At 37.8% G+C, this 17,650-nt stretch overlaps 1 protein-coding gene across 1 annotated transcript in view; it reads right to left on the minus strand.

Annotated features, from left to right (window-relative positions):
* The window catches only part of PIEZO2 (piezo type mechanosensitive ion channel component 2), a 324,199-nt gene that overhangs the window by 250,179 nt on the left and 56,370 nt on the right, over window positions 1-17,650 (minus strand). Inside the window, exon 2 of the mRNA XM_076329988.1 lies at window positions 13,800-13,895. Coding sequence (XP_076186103.1) covers window positions 13,800-13,895 — 96 coding nt within the window. The remainder of the gene's footprint in view (window positions 1-13,799; window positions 13,896-17,650) is intronic.

Below are 17,650 nucleotides of genomic sequence, written 5' to 3' on the forward strand. Positions count from 1 at the left end.
CAGTCTGTTCCTGAAGGACTGCACCCCATGGAAGGGACCCACGCTGGAGCAGTCTGTTCCTGAAGGACTGCACCCCGTGGAAGGGACCCACGCTGGAGCAGTTCATGAAGAACTGTAGCCTGTGGGAAGGACTCACATTGGAGAAGTTCGTGGAGGACTGTCTCCTGTGGGAGGGTCCCCACACTGGAGCAGGGGAAGAGTGTGAGGAGGAAGGAGCAGCAGAGACAACGTGTGATGAACTGCCCACAACCCCCATTCCTCGTCCCCCTGCCCCGCTGTGGGGGAGTAGGTAGAGAAAATCGGGAGTGAAGTTGAGCCTGGGAAGAAGGGAGGGGTGGGGGGAAGATTTATTTTCTCATTACCCTACTCCGATTTGATTTGCAATAAATTAAATTAATCTTTCCCCAAGTCGAGTCTGTTTTGCCCATGACGGTAATTGCTGAGTGATCTCTCCCTGTCCTTATCTCGATCCACGAGCCTTTCGTTATGTTTTCTCTCCCCTGTCCAGCTGAGGAGGGGGAGTGATAAAGCGGTTTTGGTGGGCACATGGTGTTCACCCAGGGTCAACCCACCACACAAGGCCACAGTACTCTTACAGTGGAGGTTGTATTTGAGGATCACTATGACATGAAAGTACAGCGTTGATCTACAAAGAAGTAACACCAACCTAGATGTCTACCTGAGGCTTTCCAAATTTCTGCAGATTCAGACTCTGGATTCAAATCCGTTATAGACACAGGATCATCCACAAATAGTCAGGCTCAGCTCTGAAGTCTGATAAAAGAGGTCAATCTTTTGACCAATTACTGTGCTCTAGAGCCAGTATTATTTTCTGTCATAATACTCTCCTGTCAAAAGACACACACACTCTTCCATGTGAGAGGATGAAATACAGAATGAAAAAAAAAAAAAAATCCATGCTCAGCACTCAATTTGAGGGACACAGTAGGTCCCTCTCTTGCTGATCAGAACCTATTTGAAATAAAATAAGGTAGGATGAGAAGGGAAAACACAGAAGAAAAATAAATTATGTATGAATTTTAAAGAAATTATGTTTATCTCAGTGGACATATTTCTGGTATTACCAGAGAGTAATTGATAGCAAAAAGCTGGTGCCAAGGCACTGCAACGAGAAGTGATGCTAACGCCATCACCCACCTTGCTGGCTAATACAGTCCAGGGCTCGCTTCTTAATGCTCCTTCAGACATCATCTAGTTGACTGAAGTACGGTGTGGTAGATTCAGGACGTGCCTTACTGTAGTGTGACTGCCTTCAAACAAGGCAACAGCAACAGCAGCGGAGTAAATGGGAACAGCTGCACTGCCTTTAAAAAATTGCACAGTGCTTTTATTGGAATTCCTCTTACCTACAGGTTGGTCATAATAATAAAAACACATACCTAATAGTTTACTGGCTTTTTCTCCTCTTCCTTTATGACAGCATAATGAAACACGGTTGTTTAACACACAGTGGTATTAGAAATGAGAATAGGGAGGCCCAAAATGTGTTTTATATTCTTCCAACTCTTTTATTTTCCAAACCTAAACATAATCCTCTAAGACAACCCCTCCTCTACCATAAATGAACTTACAGTTCTTCTGACTTTTGAACTCTTGAACACAGTACTGATGACCACAGTAATGCTCCAAAGTCTTCCAACATTGTCCATCACCTTAACCAAATCACCAGAAAGTTTCAAGCCTGCAACTGTTAATTGGACCTAATGTAACATAACCCACTAACCCTCCCCAAACCACTCAACACATGGACAGGAAACCTCTGCAAACCATCTGACTGTTACCATTTATACGCAGGTTTGCTGGAGACGTTGAGCAAATCATTTGGGTAACGCACGTTTAGAGGCATCAGCTGGGTCACCAATTCTACTTCCTACCATCACAGGTGACCAAAGGATATATTCTGGTTCATAAAAGGATCATATTCCACTTTAAAATGAGATGGGTCTTTACGCTCACTGTTTTTATTAGAAGCTGACACCTAGGAAACTCCTAATCTACAGTCCACCATGCATGCACAGTCTCTAGATGATGTGCCAGCATCCTCGTTTATCCCAAAAAGCCTTTCTCCTTGAATATCCCCTGATCCAAATCCAAAACAATTTCCCCTTGCAGACTGAAAAAGTAGAAGTTATTTTAAAATAGATGAGATACGCTATTTCTTTTTCATTCTTGTACATTAACATCTCTTGTATATTAACATCTTTCTTTGCTTCAGTAGCCACACAGTCCTTCTCAGCACTTAGTCTAAATTCATCTTATCAAAACATTATCTTTGTTGTTTAGCACAACCCAATTTCAGAAAAGCCATTTTAATTTCATCTCTTTTTTTCAGTTGCTTCAAGATTTTTATTTATTCTTCTCTTCCAAATGTATTCCAAAATTTGGAAAACATGAGTTCACAGGAGTTCACATGCAAGATCATTTCCCCTTTTTTTCAGCATTTGAGCTAGTATTTTCATTCTTCAACCTAGGGTATCACACTCGCTTTCAGGAGGGAGATTATTCAGCCTTTAAAACTTAAGCATTTAAAGTCCTTGGGTCTTACTTCTCCCTTGCATATAGTAGTTTTCCTTTTTCCAACCTCCTTCCCAGTAGGCACTTTTGCCTTTGTCTCTGTGTTTAACAGTACTGCCCTTATTCAAAACTGAAGCACACTCCTGCTTAAAGTTTTGGCCATACCCAGATGATACTTAAATCTTACTTCATCCCTATTGTATTACCAGCCACGCTTTTTATTATTTTATATTTGTGTGGCTAAACACATTTTTATTCCTTGTTTCAGTTTCCTTTGCAGAGTTTAACTCAGCTTGACTTCTGGCAAATCCTATTTCATCTGAACACTTCTTGACCTCTAAAATGGTTTCTTTACAGATTATTCCCCTTTTACTCATTCCTTGCAAACTCTCTGTTTATTCTTAATGCTCCGTATGGGAGTGGTTGGTCAGAAAGTTAGGTCTGGAGTTCACCCCTAAAAGCCACCAGTGCTTAAGGTGGGAGTTCTAGAAAGGTTGCTGCATTTTTAACCAGAAAATGTCACCACATTCAAATGCTTGAGCTCTTCAGTCACCACCTAGTTTCCCTAACCTTATTTTGCACTTAAGGTTAAGAAAACCTTAAAGACTGTTTTTTGTTAACTTTGGATTATGAGAATAGTGATGACCAATTCTCTCTGACGTCCTTAGTCCCTCCAAACCCAATTTTAAAATAACACTGGTTTTTCACAAGTCAATAATTGTTTGAGAAGTTGTTTGCATTAGGGAAAGATTTGGCTAGATGGTTATTAGGATCATTCATCCTCTAATTTGTAGTATCCCATAACCATTCCACATTGATTTTCTCCTCTAGTATTATCTGAACCCAGCCAGATCTTATCAACCTCTTACCTTCTTCCTGCAATGTGATTTTGACTTCTAAATGATGCTACTGTAATGTAGATTCAATAATATCCCTCCTATTTCTCTACAGTCTGCTTACTAATTTACAGAGCTAAGGAACTATACCACCGTAATAATTTTTATTTCCATTTTCTCTCTGTATCATACAGCTTTTGACACAGCTCAGTCAAGATATCTCAGCAGAACTGGCACAATGTAACTTTGCTACCCCAAGGGCTGGTTGATTCCTGCTATGGGGAGGACGGGGCATGAGAAAGGGGCATCACTGGGACGGAGGCTCATGCTTACTGCTGTGCTGCGCAGGCTGAGCAGCAGCAGGGAGGTGAGGAGTATACTAGTGTGAGATGCAATACGAAGCAGCCAGCCTGGCTCTCCGAAGTACTGTCGCAGCTACAGCAGACAGCAGAAGGGCGCTCAAGGAAACTGCCTCCTTTGTCGACGCCTAAAACCTGAGCCTGCTTCCAAAATATTGCCCGAAAAAATAAGCTATAACATTTACAACCAATAATCAACTTCCATTACAAGCTTTTGCCACCAAGACTCCTCTGCATTCAGAGCTGTATTTCAAACACGTGGATCCTAGCTGAGATGTACACAAATAATGCACATAAAATTATGCCAATGAACAAAAAAAATGTATACATCCCTGCTGGTCAAAACCAGCACAGAAAGAACTGCGAGACTTTTCAAACATTTACATATGCAACACGCTAAAAAAAGAGCAATTTAACTCAGAGAAATTCATGCTTCAGGACAAAAAGGAGAGAACAAATTCTTAAAAGTTTGGCTTTTCTGGCATACTCAGCACCATCCTCTTTCCATCAAAATCTGTGGGCTGACTGATCAGTATTAGGACTGCAGGACTACATGACGCATATTCAATCATATTCTACAGCCTCAGATGCTGCTATTTTTACATGATTTAGTAAAAATCATTTTCGTAATTTCATTATTTACTTCAATTTTAAAAACATGCCACAAGGTCATTCTGAGTTTAAAATCCTTTCATATCCACAGTAAGCCTACATCAGATCCCGAATTTGAGAAAGTGTGCACATTCAGGACAGCACTCTTGTCAGTGCTCAACTTCACAGCTGGGTCTAAAGCAGACTTTCTGCCTTCGTCTCGCTCTAACTCATGGCAGAAATTTCTCCTTAGGCTTTAGTAGTGTTAGTTGGGAGGACAGCTAGCTTCTAACAAACTCTCTTAATTTACCGTATTTTTTCTACATTAGATTCCCATTTCTGCCCTTTCACCCTCCAAATACAACAATAATGAAAGTTTTATTTTGGACATAGTTCCTTGAAAGGAAGAAAATTGACTAATTTTCAATGATTTTAACAAAGAAGAACACAAAAGACAGGCTAGAAAAGTAACCTTCACAAGCTGTATAAAGTACAATTGATATTATTTAGGTGTTGCATGTAGCTTAATGAATTGGGGGAAAAAAAAGAATGTTTTCAGAGTTACTGCCAAGAAAAAAATTTCTGAGAGGTCTTACCTATGCCTCTGAATTACTTCTCCATTAAATAAATTTGCATTTACCTATACCTTGGGGTGAAAAGGAAGCTTTGTTTTGGCTCTAGGTCTTTATTTACTGCTAGAGTTAAATTAAACATTGTTAATTAAACAATGACATAGTCAGTCTGAAGCTGACTATGACCAGGGCAGAGGATAGGCTTGGGATCAACTTGAAACATTAAAATAAATAAAGAAATCCCTTCCAGATCAACCTAAACTGATTTTTTTTCCCCTAAACAATATCTAAGAAGAAATATCGCTTTAAAATAAATTAAATAATACAAAACCTAATGCAACTATAAATGTCCTCAGTTTTACAATACAGTTTGCTGGATTTAAACTTGTGATAGTGTCAACCCCCTTTAAAATGGTTTCTTCTCCATTTAATTCAGTATTTCCACCACCATCCCCCAAAAATCACACCAGCCTAATTGCAAGCACCTTATTTCAAAGCCCTCTGAAGAATTCCTGCCCTCTGTACCAAGAGCTCTACCCCTCTTTTCATTTGAATCTTTCCAAAGACCTACGGTCATTGATAACCACACAAAAAAGCCCATATTAATTATTTAACTGCAAGTCAGAATAAATTTCTAGTTATCTTCTCCTCCTGGCTTCTGCATCCATCGCCCCAACTCTGTTGGCTTGGCTTTGTCTGCAAGGCTTCAACCAACATGCTGCTGAGTTTCTGCCATACTCGGGTCCAAAAACATTGCCAGCACTCATGTAATAAATGATGATGAAAGTGAGTGGCACATCATCTAATCAACTGCTTAATGGGAGCCCCTGCTTACATATTTTCTGTGGAAGCCAAAAAGTAAAACAGCCCAGGAACTGGAGTCTACCTTCTCACAGTGGAATATCCCGTTTGGGAACAGCGTTACAAGGCAGTGAGAAAGGCACAGGTATTATTTATCATACGCAACAATGTAAGACAGATACAAGATTTCTGTACCCAACGCTGCCAGTGCAATGCTTCTTGTGAGTACACTTTCACGTAGTTGGAGAGATTTTTAATTCATTTCTTAAGAAAATGTTTTGATAATAAATAGTGAGAAAGCACACAGTACCATTAACAGAAATGTTTTCTGGTTCGTAAGATGCAAGAGGATTTCTGACGTTGGTTAATGGAAAGGTATCGCTTCATTCTCACTCATCCATTGCTAAAACTTCCATGAATAAGTACTTCAGGATTTGGACCACTGATTATAAATAACATGCTCCATTGTTCACTCCCAAGAGAATACTTATAATGTTGGAAGTGGAGAAACCTAGCCAAGATGCAGTGTTTTGAGCCAAAGGATGTTTATGTAGCAGCCTGGCATGCCTCCATAGGAAAACACATGCCCAACCCAGTAGAAATCCCATTTTTAATTGCTGAAAAGCGTTTTTTGAGTTATAAATAAATCTTCGTATTAATGCTTTGGGCTTGTACAAAGAAACTCAGTAGTTCCAAAGACATCGTAAAGAGTTCTCCAACCCCCTTTAATCAGTATCTCTATTGTTGCCCGGAGTACTTTCTATTGAGCAGTTAAGGATAACAGGTAATAAATCATTTTCAAAAAAAGGAACAAATTGTCTTTGTGGTTACACAGGTGAAACATGGATTAAACCCTTCTCAAAAGCATATAAACACATAGTAAATCTAAAGAGAAAAAGGTCAAAACTCAAGTTGTACCACCCAAAAACATGAAGAGTTTTCATTGAAATGTGTTTTATGTTTTAAACATGTTTTAAAACATATCCCTTCCCCGTGTAGCCAATTCATAGGTTTTAATTTATAACAAGATTAGAACATGACTAGGTCTATGGCCTGTCAATGTCCATTCTGGCAGACAGGACAGAAAACTGTTTTGAAGAACGGAAGTGCAGCATACAACTTGTCAATGCTATGGAAAAATCCAGTAAACAGGTACAGCTTTTACCCCTTGCAAGGGTGAACAGGATTTCAAACATACACCTCAGATGCACAAACTGGGTACCTCTGTTGTGACTGCACTTTCAGATAGTGAAACCAGGTGGGTTGTTATCCCCTATTTGGGGCAGTCCAACTACAATGCCCCCAAAATAATATACTAATCGTAGGTGATGTAATTGTTATGAGATCAAACTAAAAAGTCATGAACTCCAACTGCTTGAACTAAAAACATCTCCTTAAACTGAAGCAGTAACAGACTTGTAAGCCTTAAGATGCACATTTGACTGAATCTCTGTTCAAAGCAGGCAACAGAAACCATGCGAGCAAGTCTTTTCAAAATCAGAGTCTGTATTTCCAACCTACAAACTCATTTTTTATGCATATAATTTAAGAAAACCAGAGTGCCTGAAAGCATCCAAATTAGCTACAATATTTGTGTTTTCCATCACATCCTATTAATAATGCTGCTGTGAAAATTATTAGAACTGGCTTAAAAGGAAAAGACCAAAAAGTTTAAGGATCTTTTTCAAATTTTTGATACAGAGAAAGACATGTAAGGTTGCAAACATCACCATTTCATAGTAGCAGACGTGAAAGACTACTCCAATATATCTATTAGTGAATACATTAGGAGGTTATATTCTTTAAATGTTTCATTCTTTGCGGATGGTCCTGTATTACAGTTTTAAGTATGACGCTTGCCATCAGAAGGACGTAGTTTTAACAGGACTAATGAAGGAGAGGAATTTTGTTAAACCTTTTTTACACATATAGCTCGAAATCAGTGCTTTGGTTTTGTTTGTGTTTTTTTAAAGTTATTTTCAAGTGATTTCTGCATATATACTTTGGGCAGCAGTTCATTCACAAGCAATGTTCAAAAAATCTTGAAAAGCTAAAAACTGAAGCTGTTTCAGAGCAGAACATGCACTAATATAGAAAGTACTTTTTTTTTTTTACTACAAACCACTCAACCATGAAGATTTCAGTGCAAGACTTTACAATTAAGAGCTTAACAATCTGTTTTCTCTTTCATGAGTATCACATGACAACATTCACTTAAGCTCCTTATTTTGTTCAGAAGTTTTAATACTATGCAGTGTAGATCAGGTATAAAATTAAGCATCTAATTTAAGATTTTTTGGACTCGCTGGAGGCTCAAATGGCCAACTCAGAGCACCATCATGAGGAGCCTATCTCTATTCACTGAATATATGACCCAAATCATAACCTGAACATTTAAGTTAGATGTCTGAAGTCAGATGTCTGAGTTAGACAGTGTGAAACTCCAGAAAACTAGTGCAGCTGAACGTAAAAAGACTGCTAATAATACAGTTGCATTATAGAACTGATACATACACATAGGGGCGTTGTTCACATTGGGAAATCAAAATAACATTTGTATAAAAATTTTTGCTGTATTCATTTGGATCAATACTCCCCCAAAACCTCTTCAGCTATATCTGGTGATCCAAATTTGTCACTGTAACCCTTCTGCATCTTGCAATTCTGTGCAGATTATTCCAAATCACAAGCCCTTTCATATCTGCAAAACAAACTCCACTGTTCCATTTCTTTACCATGGTTTCAGCAATACTCAAAAGAATGTTCAGTTAACAATTATTATGATTTGGATATTGTTTATCAATTTATCAATCTACACATTTTTAAAACATCATTTTTACTGATCTGACTGCTATGCCAAATTAATTTTTTCAATACAGAAGATGTAAGTTTTGTCATGCTGAGCAGTAACTTAATTCAGAAGCAATCCCATTCTTTTTGTCATTAACATAAGCAGAGTCAGCAAAAGCCAGTCCATATGTGAAATTAACTGATTTCCACCACCCTCCCCCTTTTTTTTTTATTTACATGGTGACTGGCTACAGAGTCTTATTAATCAGAAATTATGAAATGAAATCAAGGAAAATTAACAAAACTAACTAAATGCAAACTCACCTCTGTTACAGAAAAAAAGCCACATAAAACAGTTATTTTGTACTGCCAAATGAGCTATTGGCCCAAGATAGGGCGAATGCATATAGTCATGCTTTATTATTTCTATCACAACAGCATGTACAAGCCTTTCTTAAGGACAAGGACATCATTACAGTAGACTTTAGACACACAAAAAAAAGCACTAATATAATAATCTCACAATCAAAGAAGTTAGAAACTAAGCTATTGCAGAGTTTACTGCCCACTTCTCATCTTCAGAGAACTAGGTAGCCAATCAGTTGCTGATTTTAGAGATAATTCATATAGAAAATCACTGCCGAAATCACATGGCTTTACAACACATGCAAAGAGGTATCTGCCACAAAAGCAGTTCCCATCAGCAACCCTTGAAAAATTGGTCAAGTTTTAAATTACCCCTGTAGACAAGAAATGTTATTTACAATGAAACTTTTTCATAGTTGTTTCATGCAGAGTAGTACATTTTGCTGTTGAATCAGATTTGTAATCACTGATTTCAAGGATTATAAATAATAGACAGAGCTGAACAAGGGAGTCAACCGAATACATTTTCAGCTGCACATAAATGCTCATGAATATATTTTCCCTTATTCAGCCAGCTTCATGGACAATTAAGTAGTATGTCTGCAAACAACACATTCAGCTAAATCTTAAATAACTCAGCGTTTCAGCTCTAACTGAAGGCAATGTCTCCTGCACTTTAGAAGAGGTTGGTATTTTCACCTGGCAGGTAGTATCTTAAAACAAATATACTGAACATATGCAGAGACAGAAGACTGTGCCTTATCTCCATGATTAAGGATTAATATTACTTTATCTTAGTAATTGCATTTTTAAAGAAGATTAATATTTAAGGGAGGGGAGAAAAAAACTTTACTCATTAAGCTTTAAACACCATCTGAACTCTTTCAGCAAGTATAATCTTTTTTTCCCCCAGTGTTTCTAATCTTTTACGTTTCTGTCAAAATTAAAATTAATCTAGACTGACATTGTCCATTCTGGACTAATTTCTAATTCTATAGCCTGGAAAAACCCTAAACTTGGTGGAGAGAAGTTGCATAAGTTCAATAACTGGAAAGTACAAGGTGATAAACTAGGAAAATAGATGGAAGTGTAAGACGTAGGAATGTTGGTCAGAGATTGTGACTGGGGAATTGAGTGAGCCAGGAGGAGACAAGGAAGGAAAAGTTTAGTGGAAGGACACTAGAAAGCTCAAAAGAATAAAAAGACTTAATCCAAAGGAGAAAAGGTTTCAGGAAAAAATGATGATTTGAACAAAACAGAAATAGAAGACTCAAAAATATTATTTAAGTGACAGAAATGAAAGAAAAAAAAAGACAAGTAAAATATATAGCCACATAGTGGGTTTTGTTTGGTTTTTTTTTTAATAAAGTTTGTTTTATTTAACTTTTGACTCTTTGATTTACTGGTGGTTTGGCTGGTTTTAGCTAAAAAAGTTACAGATTTCCCCTTTCTTTTCCATCCTCTGGACATGAAAAAAAATCCCTCTGCACTTTCTAGAAAGATACACCTCCACACACAGGCACACAATTTAAAAAGGTGACAGGGATAGTGGGCCAAAATGGTTACACTCAGAAATATTGAATTAATAAGAAATTAATTCTCATGAACATATCATAATATGAAATTCAGGAGAAGTGTAATGCAGTAAGACACACAATATGGGGAAACTATCCGAAGTCCTAAGAAAGCCTTTTCCCCTGAAGAAAGATTGCTGCCATCAGTGACGCAAACTAGATGATTTAGTGTCTATCAAATCACATGGGACTTAGTTTTAATCAAATAAACTTTTTCAGACTCTAAAAGGAGAGAATTAGGATGTCTCTCCACTGTTGCTCTTGGCATCTAGAAAATGGCTCTGTTTATCCTGTCAGTCACTTCTCCTGGCACAGAAGGGGCAGCGAAACACACAAATCCAACACAGTAATTGCGTATTATCTGGGAAGCTGCACCCAGGTTCCCCAATGAGTGCTTCCCTCGCAACTGCCACCTTCAGCACTTTTAAGAGAAACTTTAACTCACAGCTGGGCATTTACTGATGTCCCATTCTCACACCATCCTGGTAATTTTCCCCTGTAAAAATGACTGACAGCTTTACCTAGAGTGGGATTTCCTACCTTTTATGCTTACTTTATTTATTTTTCAGCCCTGTTTTTGCTGGCTCCACTGGATACTTACACAGTCAACATAAACTAAGCCCACCCAATTGGTATGGGTCCCTGCCAAAAGACAATGTGTTAGTTTCTTAGACTGACTGGTAGAAACTGGGTGAAAAATGGTGTGGGGAAGTAGGAGAGCATGGAGAGAAATAATATACATGTAGGAATTAAGGCATGAAATACAAATGCTAATCAGACCTTTTCCACTCCTGTACTGTAATACTTCGTGAAGATGGCTTCTTCACCAAGGGGTGAGAGATCTGAACTCTATAGCTAACAGACCGGATCTCAAAAGCACCCTAATTCTCACCTGCTTCCTTGCCTTGTTTCATAGCTCTGTCAAGATACTTCAACTGCAATTCACAAAGACTCTAAATTTGGTATAATTCAAATCTATCCCACTCTGAGGAATTTTTGGAAATGACTTTGATCTATTTATAACTCATATCCCATTTATGAATAACAATTAGCAATAATACTAACCTTGTGCAATCCTTTGCACTTCTTTTCCTTTAGCTTAGGTGTCAAGACTGTGTAGCACCATGGGTATCTCTGTCCATTGATACTACTATAATCACACCAAATAATTGTAAAGCAAAACCAAAAAAGAATGCAGAATGGATTAATTCAATGCAGATTCTCTTTTAAATGAACCCAACCTGTGAAATGCATTGTGGCAGGATATAATTTTGCTAAGTCCTTCAAAGACTTTAAAAAAGGATTGGCATCTATCCTAGCTAAAATAAAAGCAAAACACTAAGTCATCATAATTAGGATAGGTCAGGATATGCTTTCCACAACACAAATGAAACTCTGCCTTGCTTCTCCCTGCCAGAACCTGGAGGAGAAAGTTCTCTTCCTTATCCAGCTTCCCCTATACACAGACTGGGTGAACATCTGCATCAACAGAAACCATACGCACAAACAGATAAAACAAGAGGGTTTTCTTTAGCTTTGTTTCCTTCCCCCCTCAAACTAATGGTTATTGGAAAACACTAGTAAAAACTGGTACAACAAAAGTTATACTTCCACTTGTAAAAACGGATTGGTACTGTCACTATGTGCCATGCAGTCATGAATAGTTCATCAGACAATTCTGAAACTCCTGCTTCCTCTCTTCATCTTCTCAGTAAAAAGAAAAAAGGATGACAGCTTGAGGGGTCACTCTAAACCAGAACCTGAGACTCTCCAAGAACTCTTCTCAGAGAATTCACAAAAAGTTTCACACATTCCTTTTCTCAGGGGAAGTAGACCAATGGCCATAACTGTAGGCAGGACACAGAAATGGATGTTTAGAAGGAAACCTGTCTATAAACGATTTGAAAATCTGTCATTCTTCAGCTAATGCACTGAAAACTACATGTTTGGTGTCAACCTGTTGCTCAGTCAAATCACAGTGAGTTCTTCAGGTAAGAAAGAGTATCAGTTTCTGTTGACCAGTGTTTAGAAGACAGACATGGGATTGAAGAAGAACCTGGAATACCTACAAGCTCTTCTAAGGAAACAGGAAAGTATGTGAATTGAGAGGTAAATCCAAACTGCTAAGAAACTACCCTGGCACAACAAAGTCAAGATTAAGGTTGCCCAGGAAACCACAAAAAGTGCCAAAATCTTTCGGTAAGTACTTCATAGAGGCCCTGTAAACTCAGATGTCACTATACTCAGAGTCTAGATTTTCCAATTCTTTTCTTTAGGGAACTATGTTGATTGAAAAGGTCTGAATTTCCATCAGCCATGACAATAGATTTGTGAGTAGAAGAATTATGCCAAAGTCAGTATCAGATAAGGCAGTATAACTTCAGGACCTCTTTAAATGTCTCCTCTCTGTTAGTGGTGTCATGGAACCAGCTTACTTTCTAAAGGATACTCTTCACATTATTTCCATCAGAAAAGATGAGAGATGTGTCTGTTTGACTTTAGCATTGTGCAATACTATTTTTTACACTGGTCTGATGGAGAATCAGGTAAGCAGGAACAAGAATGATTCAAGCAGCATTAGTGCTTTGAAATGCAGTCTTCAGCAATCTCATCCAACAGGCTACTAGGTGACAAAGCACACCTGTAGATAATAATCTGTGATTGCATCCTCCCTGCAAATTCCACCAACAGAGCACAAACCCTTAAGTTTTGATATTGTTATACAGCCATTTCTGTTGACTTTCAAGAAGCCACTCCTTTACACAGAAAACAGGCCCCTTACATACAGCAAGAATGTAATACTTATGAAATGGTTTGTGTCTTTATAGGTGTTGATGCTTGAATGCCTGATGTACATAGTTATTTGTCATCTCTACCAGTAAGCCTTTTCAGTTATTTTTACTAAGGCAGTTGTATAAAGTCAAGATGGCAGTGATGATTAAATAAGTGCCTAAAATACAGTTGGATGAAAAATCTGAGACCAGAATTAAATCTGAAATTTAATTCTCAAAAGTAACTACAAATCCAGACCTGGGGCACAGTCTATGACAGGATGGCTTTGGGAGGGTTCTGAAAGCTCATTTTTCACCCAGACCATATCAGTATTCCAGGTGAAATAATGCCATAAGAAGGATCCCCCTGTACCACTATCAGACAGCCCTGCTGCACCTTGGGGCAAGAATGGTATCATGGTTGGCAGTCCTTCAGCACCAGAGCCAGCATATAGTGAAATTACAGTATCAGAGAGTTTACAGTATGTATTACAAGTTAGCTCACTTAATGAGGGGAAAATGTTCAGGACTTCACGTTCTACTACACAGAGGCACATACTGTGTCCACCACTCATTCTGAAGAATGAAGTAATGAACATCTTACCTTGCATCGTTGTTTTTGTGGGTTCTGAAAACAGAGGAATGAGCAGGAGGTAGATGAGGTAGACAAAGGAGAGCCCATTGTAACGGAAAGCACAGGCTGTGATGAGAGAAAAAAAAAAGAACATATTGCTTAATCAGCCTGGGATAATCAAATTCAACAGCACAAAGCATTTCTCATTTGAGTTTACTATTTACCTTACCAACTTTTCACCACTTATTTAGACCATTTCTACACAAGTATTCAAGCTTATGCTTAAAATAAATAATAAAATTAAATACACTTCTGAAGTATTTTCACAGTAATATATATTTTAAGTTCAGCACAAAAGATACATCCAAGCTACAAAGACTTTGTCCAGAATGATGGACAAGTTAGTTGTTATCTAAACTTTTTACTTTCCTCATATATAAACTCATTAAACCATTCCCCACAAAAATATATAGGGATGCATAAATCAATATTTATTGGCTCTCTTTAAGAAGCTACATACAAGTTCATTATATTACAAGTAAGGATTATCAGTAAATAATGAAGAAAAATGAAGAAGTCTATTCAGATTCCAAATTACAGCATGCCTAAAATCACCAGTTATCCTTAAAATAGCTATGTCTTTAAATCATTACAGAGGTCTTTGAATTTTACTATCACTCATTTGTTTGCTCTTACAGAGTTCTTCTAGTGAAAAGATTGTGAACTACAAATGAAAAAGGGCTTCATAGCAACTTGCAACTGTTGTTATACAAGTTCTTCTAAAGAATGGAACTACTCTGCTAACTTTGTCTAGTATTTCCTTTTCTATTTTAAAAATTCAGTGTAAATGTATTTTCCTGAAAGCACCCAGGTCAGCAGGCCATTACAACAAGCAGCAATACTGCTACAACCAAGGCACATCTTTTCAAAGAATGTCATGCATATTCTGTGCTGAATGAGGGTATATGGACGTCCATACAGAAAGGATAAAAACAACAAAAAACAACAAAGTAATCTGTAATTCCACTGTGCAGCAGTTGTTGAAATATTACGAGACCTACCACATTCAGCCGTTCCCATGAGATAAGCCAACTGCAGAGGAGTCAGGAGATGAATTAACCTCTACGTTTATTTACTCATGGAACGTTAACTAGCATCAATTAAGTCTCCTCAGCTATATCCAAAACAACTTGGTTTTGGAGGACAGATACAGCCTTATTCCTGCCAGAAACATGTATTCCAGAAGAAAACAAGTTTCTCCAGTCACCACTTCATGAAATTTCAGGGAGACTATGCTGGAAGTGAGCTAACAACTTAAGTATTAATTGGTCCTCATCCTCATCACATCTGTCTATTTTAGTTATAAATAGAAAACTGAGAAGTCTCTCTATTAACAAAAAAATCCATACAATAGCTACAATTTTTTTTTTCCCAAACCAACCAATGTTTTGAACAACCAACTCGATTTCCTTAACAGCCCTGATAGAAAGACTCTTTACACTCCACATCTGCAGCTTAGCCAAGAAATGTGTGAACTTTATGGGTAGGTCTGGCAAGAAGGAAGGACAAGCATCATCTATGCTCTACTTCTAAACTGACATGATTCTGCCACCAGCCTTCAGAAAAAATCTGTCTAGGACTATGAAAACCATCGAAGCTTGATAGAGGGTTTTTCAGAGTGAAACCCAGAATGCTTAAGAGCAGCTTCTCATTTGCGTGCAAGAATTTAAACTCAGATTGCTCCTGTCACTTACTACGTAAGCTCCCTTTATAGCCACAGCCTTTAAAGGCCACCCAAAGACTTACACCTACAGTTGCAACTAAGAAAAACTGCAAGATAAAGTAAAAAGGACCTATCCCACTGGGAATTCGGTAAGCAATTATCAGAGCTTTAAAGTGAATGTACTTTAGAAGAGGGAGTCAGCCCCACTATTATGCGCCTACGCTCAGGGTGCTCTGCAGAGGAGCACAGGATGTGCTATGGCCACTGGTGGCCTTCTTGGAATGAATGGCAATGAGGACACTCCTGAGATCAGGACAAATCCATAAATCAACCTTTTTGCAAGTTTAATTTGGGGTGGAAAGAAGTTCTTTGGCATTCCTAGAAAAAGGTATGATAGTGGTTCAAGGCTGAACTAAAGCCCGAAGGCTTTTCCTCTGGTATTAGAGGGGAAGGATCAATGTTCTCAGTCATTCTGGTAGCAGAATAATAGTATTAGCAGATAATACTATTATCCAGTTATTACAGGGATTGTGTCAATCAGCTTTTAAACATGTTAAACAGCTTACTTGATTTCAGTGCAATATTATACACATTTTCTTCTTTCTTCAGAATTGAGCTTGCTACACTTCTTGTAGAGCACCTAGCACTCAGTTTTCTCAGTACAAAGATAGAAAACAGCAACTGTGTGCTTTAGATACCCTCCTTTATTAGCCGTATGTCAATGGATGCCTTGCTAACAAGTCCATGTCAAATATTTAGAACCCCTATTTATATCGAAGCGTCCTCCAGCAAACTGGTAACCTTGGCTAGACATTGCCTGGAAAACCTACGTTTATTTAAGCAGCTGCAAGAGCACCAGCAATACCTTCCTCAGAATTAATGAATTAAAAACCCCAAAAGTTAGCTGCAACTTTTTTACATTCAGTTCATTCACTACTTCCATATCGTGTTTCTTTATCTCCATTCATCTAGTACATTTTGCTGAAGAGATTAGTGCCTTACCAAGCTAATGTGCCAGAGCAAAGAGCCATGATTGAACATATTCTTAGCAAGATAAAAGATTAGAAAGCAGCAGCTGCACTGTATTTACATATTTACACTGCACTGCAACATTATTTGTCACATATATGTATTCCTAAATTCTGATACTCAAAACTATCTAGAACAAGTTGCTGGGCATAAAATCAGCTTCAGTTTGTCACTGATACAACAACAAAGAATGATCCAAAAAAGCAAATGAACCCATCCTCTGCACTCCCTCTGGCATTCACAAAGGTCTCCTTTTGAAAAGGCAGCTGTACGCAGATGTCCATCACAGTGGAAAGTCCAATTTGAGGTCAATGGAATTCCATCAACAGAAAAAGCACCTACACAAATTAATTTCTTGGCAAACCAGGTGGTATAGAAATTTCTGGATTTTGGGTTACATTGGTCAGTTTGCACTATCAGTTCTGTATCAAAATTACTGTAATTTTAGCATTTTAGGTTTGTTACCTCTTCTCGGAATTGTCTAATCGATTAGCGAAATTAATTTCAGAGGAATTATTCTTGAACTATTTTTACCTCAAAATTTACTGCTTTCTATTTCTAGACCTGAGGAGACTGTGTTCTCAAAAGCTTTTTTCTCCGCAACTACATAAACTGGACTATTAACAGAGATTACTTCTCCATACAAACCTTCCCTTATGTATTTTTTTCATATAAAGTGTCCTGCAGAAATATAAAAACATCTTTGAAGACATTTGGTAAAAAGAAATATTTCCTAAGCTGAAAGTGTTAATTTTATTAGTATCCAGGAAACCCTTCAGTTTCTTAGTTTCAGAAGTATGCGTTTGCCTAAAACGAACACTGAACAAAAAGCTTAAATAGGTAAATACACCATACATGCAAAGTCCATATACACTTTCTTCTCTTCAGCCTTTTTTTAAACCACATTTCTCACCATGTTTTCTAAGAGCCTCTAGTAACAAAACTCCAGAAATGTGATTTTCATCTCTGAATTTCTGCTACTGTTGAGAATCCAATGATAGCAGTAATACACAACTGTGAAAAGACATAAAACCAGAGCTATTGATATACAGCATATTAGTATATTAGATCCAAACTTAGCTTTTTTATAATCAGCTGAAGTACTTTAGGGCACCTTCCCTTGGGTGGC

Source organism: Aptenodytes patagonicus, chromosome 2 (assembly GCF_965638725.1).
Source record: "Aptenodytes patagonicus chromosome 2, bAptPat1.pri.cur, whole genome shotgun sequence".
Taxonomy (NCBI): domain Eukaryota; kingdom Metazoa; phylum Chordata; class Aves; order Sphenisciformes; family Spheniscidae; genus Aptenodytes; species Aptenodytes patagonicus.